Source organism: Anomaloglossus baeobatrachus, chromosome 2 (assembly GCF_048569485.1).
Source record: "Anomaloglossus baeobatrachus isolate aAnoBae1 chromosome 2, aAnoBae1.hap1, whole genome shotgun sequence".
NCBI lineage: Eukaryota > Metazoa > Chordata > Amphibia > Anura > Aromobatidae > Anomaloglossus > Anomaloglossus baeobatrachus.
Genome location: NC_134354.1, coordinates 159,917,289 through 159,944,907, shown reverse-complemented (window position 1 = coordinate 159,944,907; position 27,619 = coordinate 159,917,289). Strand labels below are relative to the sequence as shown.

General features: G+C 46.6%; 1 protein-coding gene across 1 annotated transcript in view; it reads right to left on the bottom strand.

Annotated features, from left to right (window-relative positions):
• ASMT (acetylserotonin O-methyltransferase) overlaps positions 1–25,082 on the bottom strand; it is a 113,250-nt gene extending 88,168 nt beyond the window's left edge. The window contains exons 1-2 of the mRNA XM_075333466.1: positions 24,911–25,082; positions 7,565–7,694 (exon numbers count right to left, since the gene is read on the bottom strand). Coding sequence (XP_075189581.1) covers positions 7,565–7,694; positions 24,911–25,082 — 302 coding nt within the window. The remainder of the gene's footprint in view (positions 1–7,564; positions 7,695–24,910) is intronic.
• Positions 25,083–27,619: the final 2,537 nt, after the last annotated feature.

Below are 27,619 nucleotides of genomic sequence, written 5' to 3'. Positions count from 1 at the left end.
AGTGTGAGTGTGAGTGTGAGTGTGAGTGTGAGTGTGAGTCTGAGTCTGAGTCTGTGTCTGAGTGTGAGTCTGTGTCTGAGTGTGAGTGTGAGTCTGTGTCTGAGTGTGAGTCTGTGTCTGAGTGTGAGTGTGAGTCTGTGTCTGAGTCTGTGTCTGTGTCTGTGTCTGAGTCTGTGTCTGTGTCTGAGTCTGAGTCTGTGTCTGTGTCTGAGTCTGTGTCTGTGTCTGAGTCTGAGTCTGTGTCTGTGTCTGAGTCTGAGTGTGAGTCTGTGTCTGAGTCTGAGTGTGAGTGTGAGTCTGAGTCTGAGTCTGAGTCTGAGTCTGAGTCTGTGTCTGTGTCTGAGTCTGAGTCTGAGTGTGAGTCTGTGTCTGTGTCTGTGTCTGTGTCTGTGTCTGTGTCTGAGTCTGAGTCTGAGTCTGAGTCTGAGTCTGAGTCTGAGTCTGAGTCTGAGTCTGTGTCTGTGTCTGTGTCTGAGTGTGAGTGTGAGTCTGTGTCTGAGTCTGAGTGTGAGTGTGAGTCTGTGTCTGAGTGTGAGTCTGAGTCTGAGTCTGAGTCTGTGTCTGTGTCTGTGTCTGTGTCTGTGTCTGTGTCTGAGTCTGTGTCTGAGTGTGAGTCTGTGTCTGAGTCTGAGTCTGAGTCTGAGTCTGAGTCTGAGTCTGAGTCTGAGTCTGTGTCTGTGTCTGTGTCTGTGTCTGTGTCTGTGTCTGTGTCTGTGTCTGTGTCTGTGTCTGAGTGTGAGTCTGAGTGTGAGTCTGAGTGTGCGTCTGAGTGTGCGTCTGAGTGTGCGTCTGAGTGTGCGTCTGAGTGTGCGTCTGAGTGTGCGTCTGAGAGTCTGAGTGTGAGTCTGAGTGTGCGTCTGTGTCTGAGTGTGCGTCTGAGTCTGTCTGCGTCTGAGTGTGCGTCTGAGTGTGAGTCTGAGTGTGAGTCTGAGTGTGAGTCTGAGTGTGAGTCTGAGTGTGAGTCTGAGTGTGAGTGTGAGTCTGAGTGTGAGTCTGTGTCTGAGTGTGAGTCTGTGTCTGAGTGTGAGTGTGAGTCTGAGTCTGAGTGTGAGTGTGAGTGTGAGTCTGTGTCTGTGTCTGAGTCTGAGTCTGAGTGAGTCTGTGTCTGTGTCTGTGTCTGAGTGTGAGTGTGCGTGTGAGTCTGTGTCTGAGTGTGAGTGTGAGTCTGAGTGTGAGTGTGAGTCTGTGTCTGTGTGAGTTTGAGTGTGAGTCTGAGTGTGAGTCTGAGTGTGAGTCTGAGTGTGAGTCTGAGTCTGAGTCTGAGTCTGTGTCTGTGTCTGTGTCTGTGTCTGTGTCTGTGTCTGTGTCTGTGTCTGTGTCTGTGTCTGAGTGTGAGTGTGAGTCTGAGTCTGAGTCTGAGTGTGAGTGTGAGTCTGTGTCTGTGTCTGAGTCTGAGTCTGAGTGAGTCTGTGTCTGTGTCTGTGTCTGAGTGTGAGTGTGCGTGTGAGTCTGTGTCTGAGTGTGAGTGTGAGTCTGAGTGTGAGTGTGAGTCTGTGTCTGTGTGAGTTTGAGTGTGAGTCTGAGTGTGAGTCTGAGTCTGAGTGTGAGTCTGAGTGTGAGTCTGAGTGTGAGTCTGAGTGTGAGTCTGAGTCTGAGTCTGAGTCTGTGTCTGTGTCTGTGTCTGTGTCTGTGTCTGTGTCTGAGTGTGAGTGTGAGTCTGAGTCTGTGTCTGAGTGTGCGTCTGAGTCTGTCTGCGTCTGAGTGTGCGTCTGAGTGTGCGTCTGAGTGTGCGCCTGAGTGTGCGTCTGAGTCTGAGTGTGAGTCTGAGTGTGAGTGTGAGTCTGAGTCTGAGTCTGAGTCTGAGTCTGAGTCTGAGTCTGAGTCTGAGTCTGAGTCTGAGTCTGAGTCTGAGTCTGAGTCTGAGTCTGAGTCTGAGTCTGAGTCTGAGTGTGCGTCTGAGTCTGAGTGTGCGTCTGAGTCTGAGTGTGCGTCTGAGTCTGAGTGTGCGTCTGAGTCTGAGTGTGCGTCTGAGTCTGAGTGTGCGTCTGAGTCTGAGTCTGAGTGTGCGTCTGAGTCTGAGTCTGCGTCTGAGTCTGAGTGTGAGTCTGAGTCTGTGTCTGAGTGTGCGTCTGAGTCTGTCTGCGTCTGAGTGTGCGTCTGAGTGTGCGTCTGAGTGTGCGTCTGAGTCTGAGTCTGAGTGTGAGTCTGAGTGTGAGTCTGAGTGTGAGTCTGAGTGTGAGTCTGAGTGTGAGTCTGAGTGTGAGTCTGAGTGTGAGTCTGAGTGTGAGTCTGAGTGTGAGTCTGAGTGTGAGTCTGAGTGTGAGTCTGAGTGTGAGTGTGCGTCTGAGTGTGCGTCTGAGTCTGAGTGTGCGTCTGAGTCTGAGTGTGCGTCTGAGTCTGACTGTGCGTCTGAGTCTGACTGTGCGTCTGAGTCTGACTGTGCGTCTGAGTCTGAGTGTGCGTCTGAGTCTGAGTGTGCGTCTGAGTCTGAGTGTGCGTCTGAGTCTGACTGTGCGTCTGAGTCTGAGTGTGCGTCTGAGTCTGAGTCTGCGTCTGAGTGTGAGTGGCGGCCAATCCGTGCGGGGGGGTCGGATCCGAGGCGAGGCGAGCGGCCAATCCATGCGGGGAAGGAGCCGAGGCAAGGCGAGCGGCCAATCCGTGCGGGGGGGCGGGGCCATGGCGAGCCCAGCGGCCAATCAGCTTTGTGTCACCGTAAGGACACTTAGTGTCACCGTAAGGACACAATTTTGGAGCATGACAGACAGACAGACAGACAGAATAAGGCAATTATATATATAGATAAATAATTAAATAGCAACAACCATTAACTGCCACAATTGTATCAAAAATATCTAATATATAAAGCTCAGTGTATGTATGTATGTATGTGTGTATGTGTGTATGTCCGCTAAAGGAATTTGCACCGTCGCATTTACAATCACAAAATTTTGCACAGACGCCCCATGTGACTCAGGGAAAGTCATAGACTATGTTTGAGCGGGAAAATTTAACCCCGTGCTTTCCAGTTACTCTACAAAAATCCTGCAGCTATTAAACTGAATGGAGCTGGGAGCTGCAGGCTATAAATAGCAACTGTCAGTGGTTGCTATAGGAACAAAATAAACTGTTAGTATAACAAGCTTATGTGTGAGGTAAAAAGATGTCGGTGGTGAGACGGATAAAGAGACAGAGACACAGACAGAGACAGCCCTGGAAAGATACAGCCCTGGAAAGATACAGCCCTGGAAAGAGACAGACTGGCAAAGAGACAGACCTGGAAAGAGACAGACCTGGAAAGGAACAAACCAGGCAAAGAGACCGACCAGGCAAAGAGACAGACGGGCAAAGAGACAGACGGGCAAAGAGACAGACCTGGAAAGAGACTGACCTGGAAAGAGACTGACCTGGAAAGAGACAGACCTGGAAAGAGACAGACCAGGCAAAGAGACAGACCGGGCAAAGAGACAGACCGGGCAAAGAGACAGCCCGGCAAAGAGACAGACTGGAAAAGATACAGACTGGAAAAGAGACAGATAGGGATAGAGACAGACGGGGATAGAGACAGATGGGGAAAGAGACAGACCGGGCAAAGAGACAGACCGGGCAAAGAGACAGACCGGTCAAAGAGACAAATGCCCAAAGAGACAGATGGGCAAAGAGACAGACATGAAAAGAGACAGACCTGGAAAGAGACGGATGACCAAAGAGACAGCCCTGGAAAGAAACAGCCCTGGAAAGAGACAGCCCTGGAAAGAGACAGTCCTGGAAAGAGACAGTCCTGGAAAGAGACAGACCAGGAAAGAGACAGATCTAGAAACAGACAGCCAGGCAAAAAGACAGTCGGGAAAAAGACAGAGAGAGAGACAGAGAGATACAGAGATTGAGACAGATAGACTGATGCAAATACAGACAGAGATAGAAACAGACAGACAAGGAAAGAGACAGACAGACAGCGACATACAGACAGAGACTGGGAGAGAGACAGAGAGACAGTTACTATCCCGGGCAATGGCCGGGTACTACAGCCAGTAAATAAATAAATAAATGTTCCCTCATAAAGTTCAAATAATAATCAAGATACCAAAATTAAAGTGACTGTGCAAATAAGTTAATGCATACAGCAATAATACAAAAATACCTTGAAATTATGTATAAAAATATAAAAGAACCTGTGTTGCTATAATTAGATATTAGAACTATGGGGGAACCACAAAAAAATGTTTTAATTATAAATATAATGTGTAATCAGATTTCTGCAATCAAGAGGTGGCCATAAATATATCCATCACATGGGAATTTATGCTCTAAACCAAAAAAACTAAGGAAAATCGTTAACTTGTCCCCTAGATGGCGCTAGAGTCAATTACTACCAATATATTACTACCAATAGGCATATATTAAATAAGCTCAGCAAGGTATAATAACGTAACTGCAGCCATAAAAAAAACAAAACAAAACAAACGAGGCATGGAGTGTATCCAACATAGCTAAGAATAGTTACCTGAGTACAATAGTGTGTGCCTTGGTCTTCTCACCCTGATGTACGTTTTGCTATGCCCTGCTTCTACAGGGGGTGTGTTAGGGGGAGGAAAGCGCCGAGTTTAAATATATGTGTGGGACCAATCAAAAGACAGAGTTATTAGGGGTATGCGAGGCGCTTGCATCACAGCTTTGCGCCTCCTCCGAATGAAAAGAGACTTCCCCTCGGGCAGCGGTAAACCGCAGCTTGCATGTCAAACACCAGGAAGTATAAGACATCGCAAACTGCCCCACGGATGAGCCCGGCTGGATTCTGAGGAGGGCACTTACTGCGCAAGCACACTACCCGAATCAACGTACTGAGAATGGAATGAACTAATGAAAGTAAACATACATATAACCAAGCAAAAACATTATGCGGTAAATATTAATAGGATGCATGAATTAAATGCAACCATGTATAGGTGAAAATTAAGTGTATACCACTCATATTATAAAAAATTATATTCATAGTGTGTAAATAAATCCATTCAGAAAAGAAATACATACAGTGTGTCCAGCCATATCCTGTCAACCGCCATTATCTTGAGAACGGCGGCAGCTATAGGCATAGAAGTGGTGTCTAGGTATAGTAAAGTAGCTATGCGCTACTCAATGAAACCCCTTATTGTGCCACCTGGTGGAAAACAACGGAGTTAGCATTTTTATCTCGAAAACGGAACGAGATAGAGAAAAAAGTGAATTAAATTGCAGGGCATCATCAATTCAATACGAATTGACACCTTGCATACAGCTATGATATGAAACCCATGACCCCCCCAAAAACATTGTATACTGGTCATGCATATGGCGCTCAGTTAACTTTGATGCTCAAAGTGGCCACCATCAGCTGCAATGCACATCTGGACTTTGGACAGCATACTGTATCTTGCTGCACGTTGTGCAATATGGTAGGGGACACGTTTGCACAAGCATCTGTGATACGTCATCGTAGGTCCTGCAATGTTGGTGGAGGGGTTGCATACACCTGCTGTTTGATGTGACCTTACAGAAAGAAGTCCAATGGGGTCAGGTCAGGTGGGCGTGGAGGTCATTCCATGCAGCCACCATACCCAATGACTTGTAGTAAGGTCTCCATGAGGTATCACTTCAAGTCCGCAGCCGTGTGAGTTTTACATGTTATAATCATAGCATTTCTGTATGCAAGGTGTTGATTCGTATTGAATTGATGATGCCCTACAACTTTGTAATTCACTTTTTTTTCTCTATCTCGTTCCGTTTTCAAGATAAAAATGCTAACTCCGTTGTTTTCCACCAGGTGGTGCTATAGGTGGTTTCATTGTGTAGCGCATGGCTACTTTACTATACCTAGACACCACTTCTATGCCTATAGCTGCCGCCATCCTTAAGGTAATGGCGGTGGACAGGATATGGGTGGACACACTGTATAAATAAACACATATACAATATAAATATATATATACAATATATTAAACCTTCTCATCTCTAGAATAACTATTAAGACAAGACTTTGTGCAGCAGGCCTTCATGGTAAAATAACTGCTGGAAAAACAATTGCTAAGGACAGACATCAAGCAGAAGAGACTTGTTTAGGCTAAAGAACACAAGGAATGGACATTAGACCAGTAGAAATCTGTGCTTTGGTCTGATGAGTCCAAATTTGAGATCTTTGGATCCAACCACCGTGTCTTTGTAGAAAAGGTGAACAGATGGACTCTACATGCTTGGTTCCCACCGTGAAGCATGGAGGAGGAGGTGTGATGGTGTGGGGGTGCTTTGCTGGTGACACTGTTGGGGATTTATTCAAAACTGAAGGCATACTAAACCAACATGGCTACCGCAGCATTTTGCAGCAGCATGCTATTCCATCCGGTTTGCGTTTAGTTGGACCATCACTTATTTATCAACAGGACAATGACCCCAAACACACCTCCAGGCTGTGTAAGGGCTATTTGACTAAGAAGGAGAGTGATGGGGTGCTACGCCAGATGACATGGCCTCCACAGTCACCTCACCTGAACCCAATCGAGATGGTTTGGGGTGAGCTGGACCGCAGAGTGAAGGCAAAAGGGCCAACAAGTGCTAAGCATCTCTGGGAACTCCTTCAAGACTGTTGGAAGACCATTTCCGGTGACTACTTCTTGAAGCTCATCAAGAGAATGCCAAGAGTGTGCAAAGCAGTAATCAAAGCAAAAGGTAGCTACTTTGAAGAACCTACAACATAAGACATACTTTCAGTTGTTTCACACTTTTTTAAGTACTTCATTCCACATGTGTTAATTCATAGTTTTGATGCCTTCAATGTGAATCTACAATTTTTAGAGTCATAAAAATAAAGAAAACTCTTTGAATGATGTGTGTCCAAACTTTTGGTCTGTACTGTATATTTATATTGTATATGTTTTATATATATATATATATATATATATATATATATACATACGAGGTGGGCGTGACTTTCATGTGGCCGCTCTCTGCTCCTCCGCTTCTATTGGACGCCCGTCGCTGTGACGCTGCACGAACCGCCCCCCTTAGAAAAGAGGTTGTCCGCCGGCCACACCGACGTCGCTAGAAAGGTATGTGTGACGGGTACTAGCGATTTTATATGCTACGGGCAGTGATTTGCCTGTGACGCACAAACGACAGGGGCGGGTGCTTTCACGAGCGTCATCGCTAGAGATGTCGCTGCGTGTAAAGCAGCCTTTAGACTCGCTCAAGGATCACATCATACTACCCAGATTGGCCATTGGCTCTCAAGGCAGCTTCATGTTTTTCTATGCAGCTTCCCACTCCTGTCCTGAGAGCGGGCGACCAGTCCAGGCAGTGCGATGCAATTCTTGTGGGATTTAAATGCAAGTGAGACTCCATACTAATGTTTAGTACTTTGCTCCCTCTAAAAGTGCCATGGACACTGAATGAAGCAATATCGGTTGTAGGGAAACAGGCTGCTTGATTCATTCCCAGTGAATATGGGAGTAAAACCCCAGTTATAGAACTTGGTGGGGCAGCTCCCAGGGATCGAGCTTTCAGAAACCGTACTGTGAATAGACATTTAATATCTGTTATAGGAAAATGCTTTTAATGTACAATTCTATCATCTCCACTGCATTTAAACATACAGTACCTTACAGCTTGTGGTAAGAAGTGCCAGCACTTATATGTGGTCTGCGAGTAATATATCATCATATGATAGAGGCTCCGAGGGCTGGACTTGACCAAATATACAGTGGAAACATTAGTATTGGAATAATAACCTTAAAAGAAAGCAAACAACAATACAACAGTTATCCCTTTTGTACAACTGTTTATAAATACTGTATCTAGCAAGTACATATCAATTATGTCCATTAATATGGGATGCCTGATCATATTGTAAGAGACTGAAGATAGACTGACAGAATACAACATCAAAAGATGTAGTACATCACTTATAGAGACCTTCCGCCTCTATATGGAATTTAACATGTATGATGAAGTTTCCATACTTCATGCCCCTTCATTCAGCTGCCACTGCCTCTCTGTCGGACTGGTGTCCCATTCTCATCTTCTCTGAAATGTCCACTGCTGTGGCATCAGAAGCGCCGTAGAAAGTCTCCACGGGATGGACAACCCCTCACATCATCAGAGGAAGGCAGTGAAGGCAGGGTTCAGCAAACTTTTTACATTGCTCTCATGCCACTGTGGAGGCTACCCACTAAAATATCAATGAAATTTATCTGTAAATAATATTTGCATGAACATCACATTCTGTTGTTGGAGCCTGATAAGTGACGATATATGACAGGAACAGACCCCATATGATACATCCCAACAAGTGTTTCAAAAGATGAATCCAGCCTTGATGACTCTTCAGTGTTTGGTGACATAGGGCAAGGAAAGATAATCCATCTTCCATCTATCAACAGCAAAAAAGATGTTATTTAGGAGTTCGGTCTTTTTAACATACAGTGTATTCTGACTCCCGGGTATGTTGAACGTAGTGGTGCCTGAACAGACCGCTTTTTCTAGGCCCTTCGTATGACAAGTACTCACATTCACATCAGCTCCTCAAAAAGCTTAACTCAGCTACAATCTCATGTAAGAAGACTCCAGGAAAAGAGGGATGCTTAAACTGAATTATTGTATTGAATTACGAATGCAGCAGGTAAAAAAGAATAATTCAATCCAGAGAGCATTAGCATGTAACATGAGCATGAAGAACATACACAAAATGGAGGAGAGGGGAGGCAAAAACCTGACATCACAGGGCTACAGGGAGTGAGCAGGGTCAAATACAAGGAAAGGCAAAGCTTCAGCATAGAAACAGAAATACAACAAACAGAAATGCAAAACAGTGAATGATTGTAAAGTTGTGGGACATGACACAGTGGCATGCAAATGTTTGGGCACCCCTTTTAAATATTACTCTTAGAGAACAGTTAAGGCTGCTTTCACACTACGTTTATTTAACATGCGTCCTGAACGTTTTTTTAACGCAGAAACGGATCCAGTGCAAATGCGTTTTCATTTCAATGCATTTGCAATGGACTCGCGTCAACATGCGTTCACCTGCGTTTGCGTGCGTTATAGTGAGGATCCAGCGACTTGCAGTTTTTTAACATCTTTCAAAAATGCTACTTGTAGCGTTTTTGAGCTGCGTCCAACTTCTGCAAATTGCTGGATCCTGACTAAACAGCACGCAAACGCATGTGAACGCTGGCGTGCTGATAGGCAGGATCCTGCTTGCTCTACTGAGCATGCCCAGAAACCAGCCTCCGTGATCAGTCTATCTCTCTCCTCCCTCTGTCTCTCTCCCCCTCCCTCTCCTCCCTCTCTCTCTGTCTCTCCCCCTCTCTCTCCTCCCTCTCTCTCTGTCTCTGCCCCTCCCTCTCTGTCTCTCTCTCTCCCACCTGAGAGCTGCGGACACTCGTAACCAAGGTAAATATCGGGTAACCACTTATCTTAGTTACCCAATGTTTACGTTGGTAACGTGTGCAGGCAGCCGGCTCCTAGCAGCTGCAGACGCTTGTAACCAAAGTAAATATCGGGTATCCAAGCAAGTATACCCGATGTTTACCTTGGTTACGAGCCTCGCAGCTGTCAGATGCCGGCTCCCAGTCTGGCACGTTTAGTTCCCCTCACTCCCGATCACATGACTCCAATGCCCGCCCCTAAACATTCAGTGACAGGATCCTGCAAAATAAGACATGCGTTTGCATGCATTTTTTGCTGTAAAAGCAGGATCCGCTTTTGCAGCAAAAAAACGTTCAGGACGCATGTTAAAAAGACGTAGTGTGAAAGCAGCCTAAGCAAGTTGAAATTAATATGATATTCTAAAAGGCATAAAGTTAACCCCTTCACCCAGCCACTAAAACACCCTAATGACCTTGCCATTTTTGGCAATTCTGACCAGTGTCACTTTGAGAGGTTACAACTCTGGAACGCTTCAATGGATCCCAGGGATTCTGACATTGTTTTTCAGGACGTATTGTACTTTATGAAGTGGTAGATTTAGGCCAATAATTTCTACGTTTATTTGTGAAAATAATTTCACAATTTTCAAACTTTGATATTCAAACTTTTGTGTGGTGTCACACAAAATAGTTACTAAATAATATTTCCCACTTGTCTTCTTTACACCAGCGCAATTTTCGAAACAATTTTTTTTTTGTCAGGAAGTTAAGGTTCAAAGTTCATCTGCAATTTCTAATTTTTCCAACAATTCACAAAACCATTTTTTAGGGACACATCACAATTGAAGTGACTTTGAGAGGCTTAGGTGACAGAAAATACCCAAAAGTGACACCATTCTAAAAACCACCCAGCAGGCTACTCAAAACCATATCCAGAAAGTTTATTAACCCTTTAGGTGTTTCACAGGAACACCTAAAGCAATGTGGAAGGAAAAATTGAAAATTTTATTTTTTTTACATAAAAATGTTACTTTAGCCATAAAATTTAGCATTTTCACAAGGCAGAAAAGAGAAAATGTACTATTGTGCAATTTCTCCTGAGTACGCTGATACCTCATATGTGGTAAAAATCAATTGCTTGGGTGCACGGCAGGGGTCAAAATGGAAGGAACACCATTCGATTTTTTTTTAATACAAAATTAGTTGGACTCACTAGCGCTCGCCATGTTGCATTTGGAGACCCCCTGAGGTGCCTAAACAATGGAGCTCCCACACAATTGACCCTATTTTGGAAACTAGAGCCCTCAAATAATTTATCTAGATGTTTGGTGAGCCCCTTGAACCCCCGAGAGCTTCACAGACGTTTATAACATTGAGCCATGAAAATAAAAAAAAAATTATTGTGCATTTTTTCTTGAGTACGCCAATATCTCATATATGGTGGAAATCAATTGTTTGGGCGCACAGCTGGGCTCGGAAGAGAAGGATCACCGTTTGACTGCAAAATTGCCTGGAATCATTAGCGGACAACATGTCACGTTTGGAGACCCCCTATGGTGCCTAACCAGTGGAACTCCCATTTTGGAAACTTGATACCTCAAGGAATTTATCTAGATGTTTGGTGAGCCACTTAAACCCACAGGGGCTTCACCAAAGGTGATAGCATTGAGCAGTGAAAATACAGTATAGACCAAAAGTTTGGACACACCTCAATCAAAGAGTTTTCTTTATTTTCATGACTCTAAAAATTGCAGATTCACATTGAAGACATCAAAGCTATGAATGAAAACATGTGGAATGAAATACTTAAAGTGTGAAACAACTGAAAATATGTCTTATATTCTAGGTTCTTCAAAGTAGCCACCTTTTGCTTTGATTACTGCTTTGCACACTCTTAGCATTCTCTTGATGAGCTTCAAGAGGTAGTCACCGGAAATGGTTTTCCAACAGTCTTGAAGGAGTTCAGCACTTGTTGGCCCTTTTTCCTTCACTCTGCGGTCCACCTCACCCCAAACCATCTCGATTGGGTTCAGGTCTGGTGACTGTGGAGGCCAAGTCATCTGGCGTAGCATCCCATCACTCTCCTTCTTAGTCAAATAGCCCTTACACAGCCTGGAGGTGTGTTTGGGGTCATTGTCCTGTTGATAAATAAATGATGGTCCAACTAAACGCAAACCGGATGGAATAGCATGCTGCTTCAAGATGCTGTGGTAGCCATGCTGGTTTAGTATGCCTTCAATTTTGAATAAATCCCCAACAGTGTCCCCAGCAAAGCACCCCCACACCATCACACCTCCTCCTCCATGTTTCACGGTGGGAACCAGGCATGTAGAGTCCATCCGTTCACCTTTTCTACAAAGACACGGTGATTGGATCCAAAGATCTCAAATTTGGACTCATCAGAGCAAAGCACACATTTCCACTGATCTAATGTCCATTCCTTGTGTTCTTTAGCCCAAACAAGTCTCTTCTGCATGTTGCCTGTCCTTAGCAGTTGTTTCCTAGCAGCTAATTTACCATGAAGGCCTGCTGCACAAAGTCTCCTCTTAATAGTTATTCTAGAGATGAGAAGGTGTGTCCAAAATTTTGGTCTGTACTGTATATATATATTTTTCTTGCCACAAAATTTTTGCTTCAACCAGGTAGCTTTTTCTTTTACAAGGGTGACACGAAAAAATGCACCATAAAATGTACTGTGCAATTTTTCCTGAGTACGCGGATACTTGATATGTGGTGGAATTAAATTGCTTGGGAGGCACAGCAAGGCTCGAAAGGGAAGGAGCGCCACTTGACTTTTCAACTGCACAGACGCTGAGCAGTGATGTGCATCACTGATCGGCCACTGCAGGATGCATAGATGAATGAGGTGAAAAATGCGACCGGGAACACGAAGAAAAAAAAATCCCTCCGAAAATTGAGCACGGATGCCAATCTCTTAGGGTATGTGCGCACGTTGCTTTTTACCTGCTTTTTTGCTGCTTTTTCTTCTGCGCTGTTTAATGCCAAAATGGATGTGTTCTTCTATTCAAGCAAAGTCTATGGGAATTTGGGTTTCTTGTTCACACTATGTTGTTCAAAATGCTGCCTTTTTGTGGCAGAACTTTGGTCAAAAACTCAGCTTTGCAGTGCAAAACCCAAATGGCAAAAACAATTGACATGTTGCTTCTTTGAAAAGCTGAGTTTTTGACCAAAGTTCTGCCACAAAAAGGCAGCATTTTGAACAACATAGTGTGAACAAGAAACCCAAATTCCCATAGACTTTGCTTGAATAGAAGAACACATCCATTTTGGCATTAAACAGCGCAGAAGAAAAAGCAGCAAAAAAGCAGGTAAAAAGCAGGTAAAAAGCAACGTGCGCACATACCCTTATATGCATCACCGATCAGCGCTCGGTGGGACACACGGACGAATGAGGTGTAAAAATAGACAGGGGATACAGAAAAAAAAAAATTATACTCACAGGACCAGAGGAGATTAGCAGGAGGATAACTGACCAGAGGAACTGGAGGAGGAATAGAAGGCAGCAAAATGGACAGCTTATTACAGGAGCAGCAGGCAGCAAGTTTAAAGGCTCATTTGTGAAGATCCAGGAAGGAACCAGCGATGGAGGCAGATACAATCGGACCAATGAAGACCTCGTACGACCCGGTGACAGCAGGTAGGGGATGTCGGAGAGGAACAGCAGATGGAGAGGGGGGAGGGGGAGACTGGAGAAGCAAAGACAGAAGAATGGGGGCAGAATAGAGATCGCAGGGGGAGCACATCGGCAGGGGGCAGGAGGACACATCGGCAGGGGGCAGGGTGGCACATCGGCAGCTCGCAGGGGCATCACGGGAGCAAGCAATACTTACAGGAGGAGCAGGAACGGCAATCAGACAGCAGCGCCGGCTATGTGGTACTACAAGTACCAGCAGGTGCACGGTGCAGACATGCTGGGGGAGGGCTCCCCAGGCCAACACAAGCCTAGGGAGGGCAGTCACTGTCAGGACAGACCGCCCCACTGCACCCTGATAGGAGCGATTGCACGTCATAGCACGATCACTCCAATCAGTGCTGCAGAGGGTGGGGGTACCGTGTCTGCTGGTCTCCAGCTATGATATGATGCTGCTGCATCAAATCATGGCTTGATGTCATTAGATCGCACTGTTTAGGGTAATTTTTTAGCCAAAAACAGTGCGATCGATGTGATTGGCAGTTCAGATTTGAACAGCCAATCACAATGATCGTTGATGGGGGGATCAAGCAAAGGTCCCTTGCTGTAAGAAACAGCAGGGGACATCATTTGAAAGCCATTGCTATGGCCATGGCAATCAAATGAATTTTAGGCAGTAAAGTTACAGTACGTCCCTGGTTGTTAAGTCACATAAAAATAGGACGTAACTTTACTGCCCGCGGTTATGAAGGGGGTAAAGATGACACATTTCCTTTTGTATTTTAGGAAAAAGAAACATTTTAATATTTTCCATTTTTAAATAAAAAACTGAAAATGGGCAGATGCAAAAGATCACCTGAAAAAGAGCAAGCTGAAGGTTTTACAATGGCCCTCACAGTCCCCTGATCTGAAAATCAAGGAAAATCTGTGGCTAGACCTCAAAAGACAACCCAGGAATCTCGCAGAACTGGAAGACTTTCCCCAGGAAGAATGAAAAACAAGAATTGAAAAACTTTTGGCTGGCTACAAGCTGCGATGCTTGCTTAACTTTAGAGATTATTTCATTTTCAACTTGCATAGTGGTTCACAATAACAGTAATTTTAAAGAGGGGTACCCAAACTTTTGAATGCCACTGTACATCTGACAAACATATGTGACGCCCCCGTGCCAGCAGCCGCTGCTGCTCGGATCCACATCTACGGTACGGCTCGAGGGGTTCTCCGGACCCGGGGGGTCGCGCGGACACTCCGAATAAAAGGGACGTATTTATACAGGATTGGTTGTAGAATGTCTGTGATGCCACCCACGGTGTGTGGTGAGATGTAGCACCAACGCTGCTGCTGAGGGGCTCCCAGGGACGTTGGGCTGGCAGCTGAATGTTAACCCCTCCGTGGTAAGGGATGGATGTCCCGGGGCCCAGTGTCTCTATGCTGAGGATGGTGATTGCAGAGGCCGGCGCACCCGGCCAGGCCGGGGATGTTACTAATAGTGGAATAAAGCACACAAGTCCTGTGGTAAACCAAGGTGATGGTGGCCAGCTGTCGCAGATGTGTGTATCTGATCCCACACCGGGGTTGGTAGTCAAAGTCTCTCTCCTCTGCACTCAGTGTTTTGTAAGTAGGATTTCCCGGTGTGAAACACGGGAGTCCGCTCTCGGTCCTTTGGTTGGGAGCCGTGCCCGTCTGACGCTGACCCTTGGGATCTACAGGCCCTGGCAGTGGCCCTATCCCTCTCTGTGGGTGGTTGTCTACTTTTCGGGACTTAGGTTGGGACAGGACCTAAAATCCTGCCCTCAATTAAATTAGCTAGGCCGTCGGTGCCGGTCCTGGCTTCAGGGTCCAAGTACCCCCTCTGTGCACACGGTTTCTGGGTCGGTTCTCCGGTGTCGGTACCAGCGGGCTCCAGCCCTGTCCCAGTCCACCTCGGATCTCCGGCTGCCGTCTTCCCGTCTCCTGAAGACTCTAGCTACTGTCTGACACCTAGCCAAGGTGTCAGGGCTCCGACCCTGGCACCTGCCAGACTTCACCTCCAAACTTGAACTCAACCTGATCTTATCTGACTGTTTTCCCGCCCCGGGCTCTCCAGAACCCTAGGTCGGCGTTTCCAACCGCCTGGTCCCACCCACTGGTGTGTCTGTCCTTTCCTAAGGGGGGACTAGGGTTTCAGGTCGGCTGATTTAACCCTTCGTGGGATAGGTGTTATGCGGGGGCCTATATGTACAACTACCTGATTTTCAAGGGCGCTACACATATTGAACCACACACTTGGATGTTTTCATCATTTTGAGTTTGTACCTGCCTTGCCATTACCACAGGTATCTGTGCCCATTAATATGTTTATGTAGGATTTTGCTCAATCGGTGAGTTCACTGATTAGCGTATTTTATTCACTGACATCATTTGTACTTTATATTTTTGCTCCCAAAGGAAATACAAAATACCATGTGCTCCTATTGAGAGGTTTTAGATTTTAGGAGCAGGATTTTATTGAACCGTTTATTTAGTTCTTGGGGGCCTTGCATGTTGGAAATATTTTATCATCTGTCATGTTTAAGGTATGAATGTTTTTATGTGTAAGTCATTAAAAAGACTGCTTTGTAAATACCTTTTTGTGAATATTTGATTTCTGAGGCTGGATTATGGGTTAATAGAACTGTAAACTAAATTACCAAATATAGATATTAGTGTTGGGATATAAAAATATACTGCTCAAAAAAATAATGGGAACACTAAAATACCATTTTGTTGTTTACGTGTTCCCTTTATTTTTTGAGCAGTATACATTCATTCTCATGGTGTCGTTGAGAGAAAAATGAAAAAGGTATGGCTTTTAAAATATGAAACTTTTCTGCTGTTTCCAGGGGGAAAACCCCTAAAAGAAATATCATTATAATAACTTTAATTAGTAAATCACTATCATTTTGTGTAGAGAAGTAATCACTATAGAATTAAAAGTTAATTAAGTGTCAGATGATGTGCATGTTCTGATCTAATACTGGAGATACCAGGGGTCCTGAATAGTGATGGGCAAACCCGAACTGTAACGTTCGGGGTCCGTACCGAACACATAGTGTTCGTGCACACGATCCCGAACACAAGCTTTCCTGGGAAGCTCGTGTTACAGTTCGGGTCCAGTTCAGTTCCAGGAGCTGTAAAAAAAAAAGAAAGCACATTATTAAAAACATTATGATTATACTTACAGGTCCCGCGACGCGTCCTGCAGACTCTGTCTCCTGGCCGCTTCTGCTTTCGCATCCGATCATTGTTTTCCCCCCAGATAACCACCACTGGCTAAAGGACCTTTCATGACGTCATAGCCATGTGACCAGTCTGGTGTGAATGTTGTACAGACATTGGGTTACAGACTGGTCACATGGCTATGACGTCATGAAAGGTCCTGTTAACTTCCAGGGGTATTCATTGCATTGCTCATCACTCGGCAGTCTTCAGCTGTTTTGGGCTGTGTTCACAGTGATGTCAGTGCTCCCCCCGAGTCCAAGGCTCATGGACTTGATAGAACTTTGACTGTCACTGTGCGAGTCTCGTATTAGCATCACCCGACACTGCGCAATCTCCTGACAGGAGAGGTTGGCTGCATGTATTTCCGTGCAGCTGAAGCGCTCCTGTCAGGAGAGTGTGCGGCCATGCCGGGTGATGCAAGGCGAGACTCGCACGAGTCATTCGCAAGTGGAACTCTGGCCTCAGTGTCAGCCTGCTTCTCACTCTGTATAGATGCTGTCTGTACAGAGCAATGAAGTAGAGCTGACAATGCTCACTCTGCTTCTCACTCTATATTGATGCTTGTCTGTACAGAGTGATGAAGCAGAGCTGACATTGCTCTACCTGTGGACTACATCTGACTAAGGATTTTTTTATAATAAAGATGGAGTTTCTAAATATTTTTTTTGTTTTATTTGTAATAAAACAAACATCTCTATGTGTTGGGGGGTTTTTTCTACTGTTTACTAGAAATTCATGGTGGTCATGTTTAATTTGGCGTGACACCATGAATTTCGGGCTTAGTACCAGCTGAGAATAAAAAGCTGGTATTAATCCCTTTATTACCCAGTGTGCCACCGCCATTATGGCCGCTGGACGAGCCAGATAAAGCACCTGGAAATGGTGCTAAGAAACAATTCACCATTTCCAGTGGCGGCTTTGGGCTGTGGTTTTTAGCGTGGGGGGCACAGAACGCTTGTGTGACGCTCCTGGATTATCAGGTCCTCACAGGGTATTGCACAATCTACCCTCCCGTGCAGTATCCACCTCCCTCTTGATTATGGGTCCCTAACCTAATTGTGTTGCCTCCATCAGCGAACAAAATCCTAGATACACCCTGCACCACACCCACCAGACATACCAGTGGATGGCTTGAGTGGAATAGGGTTGCCCACCTGGGGGGTCAGGGAGGGGGGGGTGAGGAGTGTAATGAGTAGTTGGTTAGAGAGTTGGGAAGTAGCCCTTGAGCTGTGAGGAGCTCTGAGGAGGTCGGGAGCGGGGACTACCGTACGAAACTGTCTAGATTGCAGACGGTGGTCGGGGCCTAGAGGAATCGGACCCCCGGTCGCAGGAGATCATGGCAAGGGGCTCGGATCTGTCAAGCAGGACATCTGGCGGCCTTGCACCATCACCGGGCTGGGACTGAGGCCCGACAGGGTACGTGGACCCTAGGTCGGGGAGTAGCTGCAGGCAACCCGATAATTAACCCGTGGAGAACGGAGCCTTCAAGATTCGTTCCCAAACACTCCAAAATCAGGGCACTAGAGCAACGAGGGGGATAGGACTTTCCATTCAAAACGGTCCAGAAAATCCCAAGCGTGAGCCTTAAGAGCAAGCTCCCACACTTAGCCACAGTGGGGAGCGGGACCCGGCAAGTTTCACACTACCGGGACCACGAGAGAAGTAAAGTTAGTGCCAGGAGGCAGGTCACAGATTACCAGGCAGCACCATTGGGGACGGGACCCGAACTAGCTCCCCTCAGCGGCCGCGGTGTCCAGAGACTTTTTTTACCCAGTTGTCGGTGTCTGCTTAATGGACTGAGTGAGTACAAGAGTAATCCCTGCTACCCACGGCCCTATTCCCACATCGAGTCCTATTCCCCCTACCCATGTAGGGTCATAACACCTGGCTGCCCCCGTCATCACCCCGGGTACTCTCCAACGGCAGCGGCGGTATTTAACTCAGTTACTGCACACCACGGGTGTCGTCACAAACTCTATAATCCCTTGTAAATACCCCCTTCATTTGAGTGGCCACACGACCCCCCCTGGGTCCGGAGACCCTCAAGCCACCAAGAACCTGGATCCGAGCAGCTCGGCTGCTGACACGGGGGTCGGCACACTTCAAATTCCTGACGTCACGAACAGGATACGAGCAGGACCCACTTACCTGGGTGACGTGTGCCTTAAAAGTCGAAACCGCGAGTCAAAATTCCTGTTTCCCGCCATTTCCGCCTTCTTCCTCCATCTTTTGGCGCCAAAATGCCATCTTCTCCACCAAAGCGCAAGAAGCAGAAGCCCCACCTGTCATCCTGAGAGTGAGCCCGAAACTGGAAGTTCCCAGAGGGCCACAGCATCGAAGTGAGTGCTGGGCGAAAACCGAGGGGGCATGACGACATGTAGCAGCGGAAGAGAAGCAGGGACTCCAGGACTCTGCCATAACGTTCCTGGACCCTGCAGAGGAAAGATGGTGGCTGCGTGAGGCTGGTCACCGGAGCGTGCTGCTCCCGGGACCGCGACCTGGATCGAGGAAGAAACGGAGCAGCTTTGTCGGAGGATGCGGACGCAATTCCTCTTCATATTAAACCACTGGAGGGAAGAGATGAGGAGCCTGGCAGTGGCGGTGCGAGCCTGTGAGATCGAAATACCATGTGAAGATCGGGTAAGCGGTTAGCCAGCCCCAGATGATTACCCTAATCCGGCCGATGCAGCTGTGGGATCCGGTCCGCCTCTGCCCCCGGCAAGCACTCCACCGCCACTAACCCCGTCCTCGGCAGACTCCGAGCTGCCTATCCCCACCAAGGCAGTGGAATCTTCAGTCCCAGTTTATGAAAAGCCAGCTGTGGCGCTCCCGGTTCCGACCCCTGACCAGGTTCACGACAGCGGTCACCCCAACACCGGCCCGACCAGATCCGGCCGCATCACCAGGCCCGTCCTTAGAGGGGAAGCACCTGGACTCTGCAACCCCGGCTGCGGAGCAGTCGGTATGTCTACCCGAGGAAGTGGAGGTGGAACCCGAAGAGCCACTGGTTCCGCCACAGCGTGGCATCCCAACGGCTGTTGGGGCCGCGAGAATACAGCTAGAAGCCATGCCAGCAAGGGAGGGGAGGCCGGACGCTGACGCCCCCTACTGGGAATGACACTAGCAAAAGCTGCAACCGGAGATGACAACACAGGATCAGCGACGACGGGAGATTGTTGCCCGTGCTCGGAGAGAGAAGGAGCATTTGAGGAAGGCCACCTTCCGCATCAGAGGGCCGCGGCACCGGGGCACTGTGAGGCATTTTGACCCCGAAAAAGGATGGGGGTTCCTGTGGGAAGCGAGCTTCAAAGAGGAGGTGTTTGTCGCCCAGAGAGATATAGAGCAACATCTCCCGAGGGGACACCCGGGCCGTAACCTGGAGCCGGGAGAGGTCGTCTCCTATATGCGGCAGTGGGGAGAGCGGTGTTGGTATGCCCTGGATGTGAAAAGGCTCGCCATGGTTGATGAGCAGGTTCTCCCAGCCGCCGCTGTTGATTACCAGCCTTCAAGTGAGCGGTACCTTGCAATTTAAGAGTTAAAACTGTTAGCCAATCTGTGTTTTCTTTTATTATGTTTCATAGTTTATTTTTCATAAAGAGTAGAGTTATAAAGAAAAAAAAAAGAAAAAGTTTTAATCAACCAGTTTAATCAACAGAGAATGTTACCTGATTAAGAAGATCATATAATGTGTGCACCAGGTGCACGGGCCTCGTTATTATTATGCATCTGTGTTTAGTAGTAAAAATGGACCATGGCTGTGGGACTGGTTGCGGCCCACACGGACTTGTGTATTGTACATAGTTGCATCTCCTGTGCCTACCAGAGTCGTCTTTGCAACACCCGGGACCTTAACCTGGTCACGGACCCACGGTCACGGATAGGTATGCAGCGGGTCAGGTTGTTTGGGTGGCGGGTTGATGGGATCCGGGACATTGGGACTGGACTGTCGCAGGGAGAGGCTGCAACTGAGCAGGTTGAGCCTCCGCTACTAACATAACCGGTAGCGATCCCATTGTTGTTATGATGAACTCAAAAGTTACTGTAACGTTCAAGTATATGCCTCCCTAATGTGGGATGAAACCTGTAAATAAAAATGTCCTTCTTTTTCTATTTTGCGGTTTAAAAAAATAAATAAATAAGTAAACCTCTGATGTCCTGTAGCTCGAGGACCAAGGGGGAATGTGACACCCCTGGACTATCAGGTCATCACAGGGTATTGCACAATCTACCCTCCCGTGCAGTATCCACCTCCCGCTTGGTTATGGGTCCCTAACCAAATGGTGTTGCCTCCATCAGCAAATCAAATTCTAGATACACCCTGCACCACACCCACCAGACACGCTGGGTAAGAAAATGCCACTCACTCTGCTGTCCACCTTGCTATTCGTATCTAATGCTGGAGATACCAGGCTGATCACACTACTGTCCACTCTGTCTATTTGATCAAATACTGGATACTGAATATACCAGGGTAAGAGGCCAGTCACACTCCTATACAGCCTGTCATTCTGATCTAACACTGGAGATACCAGGGGTGCTCAAGTAAGAAGAGACTGCTCACACTGCTGTCTACCCTGAATATCATACTGTGTGACAGTGTTTTGGGAAATATACTGTTTGTGGGACTGTATAGGGATATAATACTGTTTGAGGGAACATCATACTGTTTAAAGGGCTGTGTGGGAACGTCATACTCTGTGGGGAGCAGTGCGGGGACATCATACTGTTTAGATGACAACACACTGTTTGAGGCATCATCAAACTGTTTGAAGTGCTGTGTGGAGACATTATACTCTGTGGGGAGCTGCCACTGATAAGTTCTAGATCAGGGGTCTCAAACTCGGCTGGGTGTATGGGCCGCACAGAGGAAAAAAAATAATTTGCAGGACAAAGTGACATTTTTATTGGTACCATATATTTTTTTTTTACACACCTTTGGATCACTGATTTTGAACATTTTTCACTTGTTTAGTATAACAAATGTGCACATTCTTTGTTTAAATATATAAAAAAAAACCAATTTTGATGGTAAAAAAAGTCATGCCTTATTTTGTAGGGTTTTTTTTATATTTTATCCCTTTCTTGTAGCTAATAGTGTTACAATTAGCACTATATAAAAATTTTGGACAACATCTTTTAGTAATGTTCCCCATCTTGTTGTAATGTGCCCATCCCTGTCCTCTTGTAGTATTGTGCCCCATCCTAGTCCCCATCCTACAGTAATGTGATCATCCTTGTCACCATATTATAATAATGTTCCCCATCTTGTAGTAATGTGTCTCATCCTTGTCCCCATCCTATAGTAATGTGCCCCATCCTTGTCCACATCTTATCGTAATGTGCCCGTCCTGTAGTAATGTGTTCATCCTTGTCCCCATCCTATAGTAATGTCCCTAACCTATAGTAATGTGCCCATCCTGTAGTAATATGTCCATCATTTTCCCCATCTTATAGTAATGTTCCCCATCCTTGTCCCCTTGTAGCAATCTCCCTGTCCTGTAGTACTGTCCCCATCCTTTAGTTGTCCCATTCTATAGTAATGTGCCCATCCTACAGTAATGTCCCCATCCTATAGTAATGTGCCAACCTTGTCCCCATCCTATAGTAATGTCCCCAGCCTATAGGAATGTGCCCACCTTGTCCCCATCCCATAGTAATATCCCCAGCCTTGTCCCCATCCTGTAGTAATGTCCCCATCCAATATTAATGTGCTTATCCTTGTCCCCATCGTATAGTAATGTCCCCGGCCTTATCCCTATCCTATAGTAATGTTTCCCATCCTTGTCCCCTTGTAGTTATGTCCCTATCCTGTAGTACTGTGCCCACCTTGTCCCCATCCTATAGTAATATCCCCATCCTGTAGTAATGTGCCCACCTTGTCCCCATCCTATAGTAATGTCCATATCCTATAGTAATGTCCCCAACCTTGTCCCCATTCTATAGTAATGTCCCCATCCAATAGTATTGTGCCCATCCTTGTAATGTCTCAATCCTTTAGTAATGTCCCAAGCCTTGTCCTCATCCTATAGTAATGTCCCCATCCTATAGTAATGTGGCTTATAACTTACCGATCATTCTCCTCAGATTCCACAGATGCAGGAGTGAAGCTGAGGGGAGCGGTTTCCTGCCCCTGATCCACAGTGATTGGAGAGATCGGTCACAAGGCCGGTCTCTCCAATCAGAGCTGGGGGCGGGTGAAACAGAGGTCACCCAGCTCCAGCCAATGATCAGTGCTATAGCTGCACTGATCATGGCTGGATTTCAATGTTTCAACCATTTTCAATGGCTAAAAACATTACAGTGGCTGTGATTGGCTGAGCAGCGTTTGTCAGCCAATCACAGCCTCTGTAGGTCTAGAGAGGAGACACCACCCCTCCTGAGGTCAGGCAGAGGTCCTCTGCTCCCCGAATCTAAGGTATTTGCAAAGCAATCGCAGCCACCGGGGCCGCGATTTCGCAATGATGCACTAGGTACGTCATGGGTCCGTAAGTACCAGGGAGCTATGACGTACCCAGTACGTCATAGGTCGCTAAGAGGTTAATGTGCCGTCCTTCACGTATACACAAAAAAACCCAAAAAACACCATTCTTCTCACCTGTTCCGCGTTCCCTCGGCTGCCTCATTTTTGCTGTCTGCAGGCCCATGCCCCCATTGACTATCGTGGCAGGTGCATGGGCCGGAGTCCCTGTCATCGATTTATATCAGATGAATGTTTTGCTGGTGCTGAGCGCACAGAGTCAAACTCTCTGTGCACAACGTTTCCAATGCAGCCGTAGCCGTCCGCCAATCAGAGGTAAGCAGCCGAGGTCAGGCAGTTTCCATTGGAGGAATAGTTGTGCACAGAGCGCTTGACTCTGAGAGCGCAGCGCCGGCAAAACATTCATCTGACATAAAGTGCAGACAGTGGCTGCGGGCGGCCCCTGCACCAGCCACGATAGTAAACAGGGGCACAGGCCTGGGGGCACACGAAGCAGCCTGAGGGGGCGCATGCGGCCTGCGTGCCGTGTGTTGGAGACCTCTGTTCTAGATGCTATTGTGGCGCCCTGGACAAGCCAGGGGCCACAGAGCACAACACCCTACACACCCCGCACTCCCAGCAGGCACACTGAAGTCAGACAAAAACCCTTGTTGCCTTGCTCCAGGGGCTGATGATCACACCAGGGGGTGGGCCAGGCGGTTGGTCCCGCCCACCGAGGAGTTCACAGTCCTGGAGGCAGGAAGCTGCAGTCAGTTTAGCTCAGGCAGAGCTTGAGTGCGGAGCAGAGTTAAGTGCAGAGAGTAAAAGCGTGCTGAGCTACTGCAGGTGCCCGGGTTGGAGCCCAGGTACGTCCAGCAAGGTTGGCAGACCGTCTGCAGGAGTGGCCTATCGGAGTTACCATAAGGACCGTGGACGGGCGGTGGCCCGGCGGTACCGGACCGGTACACGAAGAGAAATCAGCACCATCTGGCAGGGGCTTGCGGACCCCGGCAAGGCTAGGAGTCGCCGTGAATTTGCCGAATCCGTTAGTGAAGGGGACCTCCTGGGTCTCCAAACAGCTAAGTCCCGACAGAAGGCAACAGTCCAACCAGAATAGGGAAACACCGCCACCGCCAAGGCAACCGTTTCTCAGGGCCAGAGCCTGCGGGCAAAAAGAGGGCTCCTCCAGCCCACATCCAAGCTGGGGAGCGGGTTACCGGTGGGGACCCATCGGAACCAACAACCGTCCACAGGTGCAGGGAAAGGCAGTCACCATCAACCTGCAGGGAGTAACAACACCGCAGCCGTCTGTGGGACCCGTCCATCCAGCCGAGTGTTTTACCGAGAACTGTGTCCTCATCATTGGGCTGAATGAGTACCACCGTGCCGTGCGGCACAGCGTTGCCCCTGCACCTCACCAGGCCCCGTAACCCGCCTGCCATCCACCCCTACCCCATCACCGGGCCCCGGGACCACCAACCCCCTACCCACGGAGGGGAGAACTAACAACAAAGCTGCTCCCAGTCACCGCTCCCGGGATCCCCGTTCAGAGCAGCGGTGGTGTCACCAAAATCACCACAACCGTGGGTGGCGTCACGGACAATAAATCCCCACAATCAACCCCCTTTTCACTCACGGGCGAGGAGCGCCGCTCGAGTCCCCGGGATCCGGCCCACCGCTCGAGCAACCACCGAGCAGCAGCAGCAGCGGCCGGACCCGAGCAGTGGGAGAGCGCAGCGTCCCCTCCTCCGCCCGCGACACTATTATAAGTAGTTTTCGCTTTATCTATTATGTATATAATAACATAGTAGTATACACACATTCTGAGATGGAAGATCTGAGATCTGTTTTGTTTAGGTGAAACACTTAAAAGACCTATGTATCATAGCTGAGTTTATCATGAGACTTGTGACATGATGTATCTCTATCACTGGACCCAGCAATCTATGTGCATATAGAATCTACTCCTCTGTTATACACAGGGTAATAATTTGTCATTATATATGATGTTGTACTGGAATTGTCCCCTAACCAGTGCCTAGCATTTTCTAGATATGCCCAGTATATGCCAACTGTGCCTCCTTGGCCAGTGTCTAGTTGCTTAAAATGTGTAATTATCAAGTCAACATCTCACAATCATGAGTATTTTACTTTTGATTATATCAGATTTGACCTGTACCCAAAATTCTAGACTCCAATTACAAACTTTTAAGTACTTAAAATTGTTACCTTCATTATTTTTCAAGTCAACCTTTAAAAGCTTCAGTCCAACACAGGCATCAAGCAAGCGCTCCATGCCATCCACACTGGTGCTCAATCGAGAAGCAATGGTTCCTGCAGACACTGGTTCCTGAGCTTCATGTAGAAAATCAAATACTCCCAGTTCACATGCTGTAAACATGGTCTACAAAGAAAAGCCAAAAAACTACTTTCAGACCTCTGCTGCATGTCAGTAATTATAGCTTAATATATATAACAGTACTGCGTGTAAGATGAGTGTAACCACCAAATTATGGCCACAACATTGGGACTCTCCCATTCTACAACACTATAAATTTTAAGTTTTGTATAGTAGAAACATGAAGTCGCTCTAGTGATTGCTTGCAGGCTACAATAGAGACCGGTGCAGCTAATCAGGGGGCTCACCTGTTCTGCTGCTACAGCCTCTAAACCAGGGGAGTCAAACTCAGCTGGGTATACAGGTTTGGCCAGTGTCACACTTGCGAGTGCCTTGCTTGTATCTCACATGAGTCTTGCGGTGCATCACCAGACACGGACTCACACTCTCCTCACAGGAGTGGGTCGGTTGCATGCATCTCTATGCAGCTGAGACGCTCCTGTGAGGAGAGTGTGAGTCCGTGTCTGGTCATGCACCGCAAGACATTCGTGAGATACACGTGAGGCACTCGCAAGTGTGACACCAGCCCTAAACACAGAAAAATTTTGAATTATGGATGCATTCTTTGCAGAACGAAGTGACATTTTTAGTGATACCATCATTTTTTTCAATACACCTCTTTTGATAATTTTTTAAATTATTTTACTTCGTTTAATGACATTCATCGTATGGGTTATGGTACAGTTTACATCTTGTGTCATTACACATGTAGTGATAAAAAACGTACACTTTTTCTGTTTAGTATAAATATAAAACAGCATTTTTAGTGGTAAAATATATTTCTTGCTTTATTTTGAATTTTCTTTACAATTTTACAAATTCTTACCCCCAATTGGCCCCTTATATTATCTTACAGTTAGCACAATAATAGTAATTCCGGCCAAAATCTTGTAGTAATGACCCCCATTTTGGTGGTTCCCCAGCTTGGTTCAATGTTGTAGTAATGTCCAATTCTGTCCCCCCTCTTTTAGAAATAACCCAACCCTGGTCCTTCTCTTGTAATAATGTGCCCTTCCTAGTCCCCATACCCTTGTAGTATTGACCGAATCCTGGTCCCCCTCGTGTAGTAATGTTCCCATTCTTATCACCCTCTTGTAGCAATGTAACCATTCTGGTCCTCAGATTATAGTAATGTCCCCATTCTGGTCCTTATCTTGTAGTAATGTCTCCCATCCTGGTTCCCATCTTATACTAATGCCGAATCCTTGCCCCTCTTTTCTATTAATGACCCAATCCTGGTCCCCCTCTTGTAGTAATGTCCCCATTCTGTTCTCCATCTTGTAGTAATGACCTCATCCTGGTCCCCCTCGTGTAGTTTATGTTCCCATTCTCGTCACCCTCTTGTAGTAATGTAATTATCCTGGTCCGCATATTATAGTAATGTGCACAACATGGTTCTTATATTGAAGTAATGTCCCCCATCCTGGTCCTCATCTTATAGTATTGTCCCCATCCTGGTCCCATTTTTTATGTGTCAGTATAATGAAAAATGACACTGGCGAGTTTTTATTTGTTTTTTTTTTATAGTAATTACCATATGGAACAACTAACATTACATTTTTATAGATTGGCTTATTCCAAATGTGTCGATACCAATTATGGATACGTTCCTTTGTTTATTTTTGTTTGAACACAAAAGCTGTGTTTTTAGTGGTGAAACAAGTTTTAGTGATTTGTGTGCTTTTTCTGTGTTTATTTTTTCCTTTTATCAAATTTTACTTACCTTTTTTATTTTTTTATTTAGTCCAACTGTGGAACATGACTTTTTTTTACTTTCATCACTGATCTTATGTGCTGTTGTACATGAGATCTGTCAGTAACTGACTGACTGCCTCTAATACCCAGCTTATAACTGGATCTTACAGGCCACCATACTGTTGGGTCATCAGATGACCCAGGGTTACCATGGCAACAAACAGCACCTTCAATTATAATAGCAGGGTCAGATCCTGCCTTAGGGTTTTTTTTTAGCCACTTAGATACCACTGTCACAATTCATAGCAGTATTTAAGGGGTCCTGATCTGTTCCAAAACTGATCAGGACCGATGCAAGTGGTTGTCAGCTCTCATGTACAGCTGACACCTACCGGATTTCCATGCGTGGATCGGCAGTATTTACTTATCCCTCAGCGCTGTTAAAAAGTAGCGATGAGAAAAAAGGCCTTTCAATAACCGCCATTAAAATGCTTTGCAGCTGTCATTAAGGGATTCAATGGTTTGTTCCCTTTCAATAAATATACTGTATGTCCCCAGCTGCAGGTTATAATAAGGAAATAAACTATACAGTACACACCTACCCTAGGTCCACTGGTGATTCTCTGACACTGCTGAGTGTGGCATTGGCTCTGGCACTGACATCACATTGACAGCGCGCCATCCAATCAGTGCCCTCAGTGGTTCTGAAGGAAGTGTTTACTCACTGAGTGGCTGCTACACTGTTAACATGATGTCAGTGCCATAACAAAAGCCAGACACCAGGAGCAGTGGTGTACACTTGCCGTTGGACTTGGGGAAGGTAAGTATATAATGTTTTTTTTTTT